Below are 9,676 nucleotides of genomic sequence, written 5' to 3'. Positions count from 1 at the left end.
TTGGTTTTAAGCTGTAAAAATTTCTATCTATCATGATCACTTACTCTCCATACATCATGGTAACGGAAACAAGTTCAAAACATCCAGCATCGTCAATATGCATTTCAATCCACACATCCACAACATCAAGACACAAAACAGTGAGAAATGCATCATACACGCGGACATACACAAAGCAATAAAATCAAGACAACAGATAAACAAACACGAAAGCAAAAATGGATGGAAATGCTTTTTTATATCAACAAGCAGCTATTATAGATCAACTTCAAGAAGGTTCACAAAACTAAGCTCCATTGAAACTCGAACCAACATTACTATATATTTCTTACAAAAGATAGAAAATACTGGCATTAGTTAGTGAGACTGCCTACTAATTTTGTGCGACAAGATTTTACTACCGAAACGAGCTCCTAATCAAACAAGCTAAATCCCAGATCCTCATCAGTATCTTCCTTGGGCTCTTTCTGTTGAAATCATTTAAATAAATAAATTTAATCAAAAAGGTATTTTGATATTCCCTTATTAAAAAAAGAGGATAAATTACCCTTTACCCCCTTTACCTCCTTTATGTGTGGCTACTTTCTCATTTTGGCCTTTAAAGTTTGTTTTTCTCACTTTCGGCTTTCCTGTTAGTCTTTTCAGTTAACTCCTAAAGTTAATTTTTGTTAAAAATTAGGCAGAAAATGACACACTGACAGTAACATGACATAAAAATATTTTATTATATATAATCACATAAACTTAAATTCGAAGAAAATAATATATTTTTATATTATGTGATAACTATTATAATATTTTCTGTCTAATTTTAAATAAAAATTAACTTTAAAAATAAATTGACAAATATTTGAAACATAAAAAGTCCAAATAAAAAAAAAATTAGTATACTTTTAAAAATCAAAGTGACCCAAAAAAACTACAAATCAATCAAAAACCTATTTTGATATTCTTTAAATAAAAAAAATTAAAAAAATTAAAAAAAAAAAACACGAATCAATCCTATTCTCTAGGCTATGTAAATGGAGAAGATTGGAGTAGGATTTTTTACCTTCTTCTCCTCGGGTGGTGGAGCAGCGGCGTCGGAGCCAGCAGAAGGAGCAGCAACGGCGATAGGAGCAGCGGCGCCGACAGAGGCAACGTTGATAATGAGATCATCGATGCTTTTCTTCTCAGCGAGCTTAGCGAACAAGTTCGGCCAGTAGGACTCCACAGACAAGTTCGCTGCTTTCAAAAGAGCACCAATCTTCTCCGCCTGTTTATATATCACATTGGGCCCGTTTGGTGTGACTGTTAAAACAACTTATAGATTATAACTTAATAGATTATAAATTATGACTTTAATGAGAATCTGTTAATCTGTTTGGTGTAACTGTTGGATTATAGATTTAAGTTGCTGAGTAGTGTTTGTTAAATAAACTGTGAAATAGCTTTTTTAATTAATTTTTATTTTTTGTTTGTCTACATTTCTCATAAAAAAATAATAATAATAATCTATAATCCATTTAAGTTTTTTTCTATTTTTAAAAAAATAAAAAATAAAAAAAATTAAGTGTATAACCATAAATTAACATGTCCACAGCAGAAGCTGATAATCAGAAGCAAGGGATGAGCAGCTTCTCAGAATCAGCTTTTTTGAGTTAAAATAAACTGTTAAAATCAGAAGCTGTTTGAAATAAGTTTAACCAAACAGTCCAAAATAACTTTTTTAAAGCTAAAAGTCATAAATTGGCTCTGAAAAGCTGAAACAAACACCCCCATTATCCATCTTTAAGGACAAACTAACGATGTACATTATATTTGTGACTATATATATATATAAAGAGGGAGAGAGAGAGAGAATACGGTGACAGGAATGCCATCGTCGAAGAGGATTAAAGAAGCGTATGTGCAAGCGGTTTCGCCAGTCGACATCGCTCCTGCAAACATATAAAGATCACCATTATCATCAAAATCTAACAAATATATTACTATTTACAATTAGAGAGGTAATGGAGGGCGAGCTACTATACTATTCGGTGAGAGAGAGAGAGAGAGGGAGAGTGATGGCATCTACAATTTCCTTGTGCTGCTGCTTCTTCTTTGGACTTTTTTCATATTAAGCCTCTTTTGCATCTTATTTTTTAAATTAGGCTTAGTTTGGATGGATTTCTCAAACTAAGTTAAAGAGTTATTACAAATCGCGCCGCCTAAAATTTGATGAATAGTGAAAACGCTATTGCAAAACGCGCTTTTAATTAAGAAAACGCTATTTCAAATCGCGTTTTTAACATAAAAAAAATTTTCTGAATAAAACGCTATTTAAAATCGCGCTTTTACTGTAGATATAATTTTTTTTTTTTTAGAAAACGTTATTTCAAATAACGTTTCTACTGTCGACACAAACCAAAATCAACCCACACTCTGACACACTCACACACCCACAGAATGAGGATCCTCTCCTTGCAGCTCTTGTACTTGCGCCCGTCCTTGCAGGCCTTCGGGTCTACTTTTAGGCCCAATTTTGATAATCCGAACCGTCATATTTTATGATTTATTCAGTATATCATACCTGTAAAAAATTAAATTGATCAGATATCAGAAAGTATGTGTTCGAAAAATTGAACTAAAAACTATTTTTTAAAGAATTTAATAAACAGTTTTTCGAACATATGCTTTCTGATATCCGATCAACTTGATTTTCTACAGGTATGATATACTGAATAAATCATAAAATATGAACGGTTCGAATTATTAAAATTGGGCCTAAAAGTAGACTCGAAAGCCTACAAGGACGAGCGCAAGTACGAAGCTGCAAGGAGAGAACCTTGGCTCACACCCACAACCAACACTCTGACACACTCACCTGATTATAATCAATTTATTTTATAAAGTAATCAATTTATTTTACAATCAATAATTTTTATTAATAATTTATTTTATAAAATAATTATTATATATTTATTAATAATTTATTTAAAGTAAATATATAAATATATAAAAATTATATATATAATACATACGTATTATATATAAAATGCATACGTATCAAAAATAATTTATTTAAAGTAAATATATAAAAATTATATATATATAATACATACGTATTATATATAATTTATTTAAAGTAAATACATACGTATTATAAATTATTTTTGATAATTTATAAATTATTTTTGATTATAAAAATTACAAAAATTATTTTTGATTATAAAAATTTTTACCCTTACATACGTATTGTAAATCAAATCATCTATAACCTAAAAATGATTTATATTTACGAAAATTATGAAAATTATATAATTGATTATTATATATAAAAATTATATTATTTCAACGCTACAGTGTTGTGGGTGTGGGTGTGTGAGTGTGTCAGAGTGTGGGTTGGTTTTGGTTTGTGTTGACAGTAGAAACGTTATTTGAAATAACGTTTTCTAAAAAAAAAAAAAAAAATTTATACGCACAGTGAAAGCGCGATTTAAAATAGCGTTTTTTTCAGAAAAAAATTTTTTATGCTAAAAGCGGGATTTGAAATAGCGATTTCTTAATTAAAACAGCGTTTTGTAATAGCGCTTTCACTATTCATCAAATTTTAGGCTCTAAACAGTGAAAACGCGATTTGTAATAGCGCTTTAGCCTAGTTTGGGAAATAAGATACAAAAAAGGCTTAATATGGGAAAAGCCCCTTCTTTTTTTGCTGCTTAGGTTTTGTGGGAGTCAGTTAGGGTTTTTAGGCCCGTTTGTTTTGAAAGGTAGAATTGAGGAGGGAAAGGTGGAGTTGAGGGGATTGACGATGAAAGGATTGATATTGAAAGGGATTAAATAAAATTATGTTTGTTTTGATAACAGTTGTTAGTGTAAAGATTGTTAAATTATTTTTATATAAAATAATAAAATAAATAAAAAAAATATAAAAACATTAAACATTAATGTTTTTTAAAAAAATGTTCAACATGTAAAAAATTTTAAAAAATAAAAATAAAATAAAAAAATTCCAAAAATAAATAAAAAATAAATAAAATAATGATTTTTACTTAACAAGAAATATAAAAAATTAAATATTAATGTTAAAAAAATGCCCGACATGTAGAAAATAAAATAAAAAATTTATAGTCCGCTGGACTATTTTCTAATATCAAGTCCTTGAGGCCCCGTTTGTTTTGGGGTTAAATAGATGGAAGGGAATTAGGATAGAGGTATGGTTATTTAGTGTTGTGTTTGTTTGTAGAGTTGGGGAGGGAATTAGGATGGATGTGGGGTTATTTAGTGTTGTGTTTGTTTGTAGAGTTGGGGAGGGGATTAGGATAGAGGAAGTGATATAGATGGAGGTTGGAAGAGGGATTGAGATGGAGGAGGTGGAGGTGGAGATGGTATTAGAAAAATAGTGAAGGAATTAGAAATTTTTTATTTTTTTTATATTGGAATTTTTTTTTTAAAATATTAATGTTTAATTTTTTTATATATTTTTATTTATTTTATTATTTTATATAAAAATAATTTAACAATTCCTACACTAACAACTATCATCAAAACAAATACAATTTTACTTAATCCTCTCACTATCAATCCCCTCACTAACAATCCTCTCACTATTAATCATTTCATTATGAATCCCTTCCATTCTACCTCTGAAAAACAAACGGAGCCTGAGGCCCATCTGAATCCCCTTGGGGAGGCCCATGCTAATCCGGAGCTCACTATCAATCCTTTTCCCATCTCTCAAAACAAACACAATATTAATGGGTCTCATCTCACTACCAATCCTAATCCCTCCTTTAACTCTCCAAACAAACGGGGCCTTAAGGGTTTTGATTGAGAGAGATACTAGGCTTTTAAAGGGTAGACCGATTTATGTTTCACAGGGTCTCCAGCCCATATATATGACCCTCCCCACCCTATTCGCATGTTTTTACCAGACTCAATAGGAGTTGGGATGCCGGCAGTGCACCAGCATAGCAGATATTGTTGTGCAACTTTATAGGTTTATTTCAGAGTCTATTTTAATTATTTGAATCGTTCACATTTTCAAATATATTGAGTAGAATATATTTGTGAAAAATTAAATTAATTGGATATTGTTAACCCTTTCATCTACTCACATTTGTATTTATTTTAATACTTTAAATTACAATGATATTTATTTTTGAAGATACAAATGTAAGTAGATGAAAGGGTTAATGATATCCGATTAATTTAATTTTTTTATAGGTATATTCTATTTGATGTATTCTAAAATGTGAACGATTCGGATTATTAAAACGGACCTCGAAATAAACCCATAGGACCGCATAGCAATGCCTGATGTGCTGGGTGCACGTAGGAACTCCAAATCCAACTCGATGTAGGTTCCAAGGCAAAATGGGCATTTTCCCTTCATCATAAAATATTAGCTTCTTATTTTATAGTAATATTATTTTAATGGTGAGATACTATTTTGATAGAATCAAACACAAAAATTAGTGTGTCCAGACGACTGGTTAGACAGTTGTTCGGCTGGTCATTCGAACACACTAGTTTTTGTATTTGATTTTGTAAAAATGACGATTTTGTAAAAATATATTTGTCTTGCTTAGTGGGAGGTTTTGGCAACTGTTGGCACATATGGCAGCTACCATATGTGACCATTAGAGCACCACTTTTCTTCTTAGCTGCCAACAGGGACGGACGCAAGATTCTAATGTCGGAGGGGCGAGTGTATATGCAATCAAAAAATTTATAACGAGCATGCGATATACAATATCAATTTCTACCCAAATACCACAAAAATATATAATTAGATATTTCCATTCATCGTATATAATTACAAAATATTATCAAAATACAATTGGATATGTTTTAGTAAATCCATATTTATTTTCAAAAAACAACTATTTGCTTTACATATCTACTTAGGCATCTAAAGTTGTGCTCGACGTCCTTTCATAATATAAAAAGCATCTATGATGGAATCTTCATTAAAATCTCGAGCAATGTCTTTCTCAACATATGTTAACAAGTAGCTTGAAAGAAAATTATCCTCCATCCTGTTGCGCAATCTAGTCTTTACAATTTTCATGGTTAAAAATGCACGTTCTGTTGTCATCGTAGAAACTGGTAAAGTTAGAATAAAACGAATTAATCTATTGACAAGAGGATAAATTGTTGATTTCCTTGTTTTTACCAACATTTGGCATAAGTCAGAAATTGTCAACAGCTGCTGAAACTCGGGATGTTTAAGGATGTCAATCTTGTAGTTTTGCAATTAGAATTTCAAATGTATTTTTTCTTGCTCTGTAAAGTCATTAGGATAAAATTGATTTATAAGCTTGCATATATCTTCAATTTTGAACAAACTGTAATCATCCCTAGGATCTAAAGCAAAGCTAAGAATAAGCAACTCCATCACATTTTCTTTGAATTTGTTGTTCAATTCTTGCTATTGAGAATCACATATAATTATAAAAATATCAACCTGAAAATGATGCTTAATAGTAATGTGATCTTTTTGGTGACAAGCACGACCTCTACCAGATGTGTAACGAGCACTCATATAAGGAATATCTATGTCATATTTTCAACAAAATAGTTGAACATTCTTTAACAAAGGAATCCATCAATCTTCTCTATATTTTTGAACAAGTACTTTTGTAGTTGACACTAGATGCATTGCATTCAATATATTTTGGGATTTATGTTGCAAAGCTTAGCAAAGATCATCAGTAGTCCACATAATATCTCTCATAAGATGTAAGATAAACACAAACTCAAAAGATGTAATCTTATCATAAACTCCATCTGCATCTACATGTTGAGTAGAGGTGGCTCCATCATCGATGACATTACTTAAGACTGAACAAGTTGCACTAAACATATTTATCAAACTAGAAATAGATCCCAAGTGAAAACCCCATTGAGTATCTCTAGCCTGTTTCAATGTCCCAACTTGATTTTTGCCTTTACCAGTTTCAACTTCATCAATGGCAAGTTTTGCTTCAATTTCTTTAGCTTGAGTAACTTTCAACTAATCATGCATGCCTTTTACAAGAAGAGCCACATAGATTAATAGTAAGAGCCAGGTAAGAAAAAAATTAGGCAAAGGGTATAACCTCTTTTGCTGTTGCTACCAATGCTAATTGAAGTCGATGAGCAAAACAATGAACATAATACACAAAATGACAGTCATGAAGAAATAAGGCTTGTAACCTAGTCCACTTTCCATGCATATTACTTGCACCTTCATGCCCTTGGCTACGAATATTTTGTACACTGAGATTATGACGAGATCGGACAATACATATTTCTTCTTTCAAAATTGCTGATGTTGTATCCAATACATGAACTATGTCAAAAAAATGCTCCTTTATAAAACCATCTTTATCAACAAATCTTAGAACAATAGCCATTTGCTCCCTCTTTGATTCATCTCAAGCTTCATCCACTATAATGCAAAATTTTGCTTCATCAATCTCCTCACGAATGAATCTTTATATTTTGTCAAAGAAAATACTAAGAATCTCTTTTTGAATTTGATACGAGTAGTAAGAAGCATTTTGAGGAGCTTTGTGTAACACATCTGCCACATCCGTATTATAAGATGCCAAAAGCATTATCAATTCAGTAACATTCCCTTGATTATTAGAATCATGACTTTCATTACGACCTCTAAATGCACAAGCTTGAAATGTAAGCCATTTGACAACATCTATCGTAGTCTTCAACCGCAAACATATTTTTGCAACTTGTTGAGAAGTTTGTTTTTCAACTATCTTCTCAATGTGTTGCGATTGATTAGTTAAATCATGGCAAGATTTAACAGCAATTTTGTGCGATGAATTAGGACCCTTTCCTATATGAGTTAAGAAAGCACAATTCTTCCCAATATTGACTTTCTTCCATAAAGAAAATTCATCAGAAATGAAAGCACTAGAAGTAGTGCATCTATTCGGTTTTGTAAAAAGATAGCAAGGAAGACAAAAGGCACAATGTTTGGTTGGAGAATATTCTAGCCAATTTGGAAATAACTTGTACCAAATAGTTAGAAAATGACGCCCATTCTTCTCTTCAAAAGGTTAGTTGTCAGGTTGGTATGGTCCAAAGTTGTTGTAAGCTCGTCAAATCTCATCACGTTGAGATATCAAGTAATCCCAAATTTGTGGTCGTAGTCCTGAATCCCTTACCAAAGAAGATGTATCAACTTCTTTGGATCTATTCTAGGCACTTTACGAGGACATTGTTCAGGAATTAAAGCTTCAACATTATCAGTGAACGGTTTTGTGGTTGCATTAACTTCTATATCTTGAGAGCCTCTTTTCTTAAAGAAAGAATTAATTTTTTTGTTCACCATAATTCACCTAACATTCAACTCAATTTGATTTAAGAACCTGAAAATTATTAAACAATTTTTGTTACTCACTAGGGAAGAAGCACACTAAAAATATAATCTAATTTAACAAAGTACATGTCATTTTCAATGAGTAAACAATAAAAAAAATTAACATACAAGCAATAGGCCAATAGAAATGTAATACAAAAGTATAAATAGTTGACTGAGAATTACACAAATGGTTCCATTACTAGCATTACCAAGTTCATAGTCCAATATTTTTTCCCCAAATAATAAACCCTAACTCTTCTTTGAGAGAGAGAAAGAGACGAAGATCATGGAGAGAGAGAGAGAGAGAGAGAGAGAGAGAGAGAGAGAGAGAGAGAGAGAGTACCGGAGTACTGCCGGAGGAATCACGATCCTGAACGCTGAAAGACTCATGACGCACAAGAGAGAGATTGTGTTTTGGGTCACTGGTTCTGATGATTTGGATTTCCTGGTTGTGAAATAAGAGCGAGACGAAAAGCTTCTTTGTTTTGAATATATGATAACTACTCTAGGTAGGCTACTGTTGCCTACATATGATTGAGACTTGTATCTTCTTGAGTAATCATTTTTTTTTTTTTTATTTAGTTATAAGCAAACAACTAAAAAATTTGGGCCCTAATAAGGCAAAAAGGACTTTAACATAGTTACAGATAAATTCTCAATTATTTTAACATTACTAAATTTAAAATAAAAAAGTAATTATACTTAAAAAATAAATTATTACTATTATTATTTTTAGTATTTTTCAAAAAAGAAAATAAATTTTTAAATTTTAAAGTACAAAATTTAGGAGGTGGCAATTCTTAAATTTTTTGCAAAAACTTTGGGATGGCGAACCTATATAATTTAAAATTATTTGTAATTTTATTACTATATCTAGGGGTTTTTTTTCAAAACTTTGGGTGGCGGTCGCCCTTGCCATCCGCCCTCGGTCCATCCCTGGCTGCCAAATTATAGCTATAGTAGCTCTAATGACAAACCATCGGAGATGTTCTAAGTGTATCAACTAACACACTAAAGTCTCTAATAGAGATGTTAACTTTGTGCGGGTTTAAGTGTGTTATATGATTGCAGAGGAAAAAAATATGAGCCTAGGTCCAAATCTATTAAAATAAACAACCCCATTTCGTAGCTCGAAATGGCGTGGGTCGAAAGGTCCGAATTGCTTTGTACACCCACCCCTTTTCTTTGTACACCCACCCACCCTCTGTTCATCCCCTCCCTCTAGAAAACACACACACACACACACACACAGAGCTCCGTTCATCTCCTCCCTTTGGTATCATTTTTTTTTTTTTTTCAAAAGAAGTAGAAAATTAGAGGAGAATGAGGAAGAAAGGAGGAGGA

The 9,676-nt window shown here is 31.6% G+C and overlaps 2 protein-coding genes across 2 annotated transcripts; both read right to left on the bottom strand.

Moving 5' to 3' along the window:
• Window positions 1-219: 219 nt before the first annotated feature.
• Window positions 220-2,080, bottom strand: LOC114283730 (large ribosomal subunit protein P1z). Its single transcript, XM_082869863.1, has 4 exons — window positions 2,057-2,080; window positions 1,846-1,919; window positions 1,052-1,255; window positions 220-467 (listed from the first exon to the last, which is right to left on the bottom strand). Exons 2-4 carry the CDS (start codon window positions 1,912-1,914, stop codon window positions 414-416), a joined length of 327 nt encoding a protein of 108 aa, XP_082725989.1. The 5' UTR covers window positions 1,915-1,919; window positions 2,057-2,080; the 3' UTR covers window positions 220-413.
• Window positions 2,081-6,661: 4,581 nt separating this feature from the next.
• LOC145791715 (uncharacterized) lies at window positions 6,662-7,361 on the bottom strand. The gene is made up of 2 exons (XM_082872137.1): window positions 7,065-7,361; window positions 6,662-6,979 (listed from the first exon to the last, which is right to left on the bottom strand). Exons 1-2 carry the CDS (start codon window positions 7,359-7,361, stop codon window positions 6,662-6,664), a joined length of 615 nt encoding a protein of 204 aa, XP_082728263.1.
• Window positions 7,362-9,676: the final 2,315 nt, after the last annotated feature.

Source organism: Camellia sinensis, chromosome 5, assembly GCF_055761805.1.
Source record: "Camellia sinensis isolate YWXY chromosome 5, ASM5576180v1, whole genome shotgun sequence".
NCBI classification, from domain to species: domain Eukaryota; kingdom Viridiplantae; phylum Streptophyta; class Magnoliopsida; order Ericales; family Theaceae; genus Camellia; species Camellia sinensis.
This window is presented reverse-complemented; position numbering and strand designations above follow the sequence as displayed.

Coding starts and splice junctions, on each gene's coding strand:
- LOC114283730 (XM_082869863.1), bottom strand. CDS start 1,914: ATGTCGACTGGCGAAACCGCTTGCACATACGCTTCTTTAATCCTCTTC. Junction 1,256..1,845: donor ACGATGGCATTCCTGTCACC/GTATTCTCTCTC, acceptor ATATATAAACAG/GCGGAGAAGATTGGTGCTCT. Junction 468..1,051: donor CACCACCCGAGGAGAAGAAG/GTAAAAAATCCT, acceptor TGATTTCAACAG/AAAGAGCCCAAGGAAGATAC.
- LOC145791715 (XM_082872137.1), bottom strand. CDS start 7,361: ATGGCTATTGTTCTAAGATTTGTTGATAAAGATGGTTTTATAAAGGAG. Junction 6,980..7,064: donor TGGTAGCAACAGCAAAAGAG/GTTATACCCTTT, acceptor ATGCATGATTAG/TTGAAAGTTACTCAAGCTAA.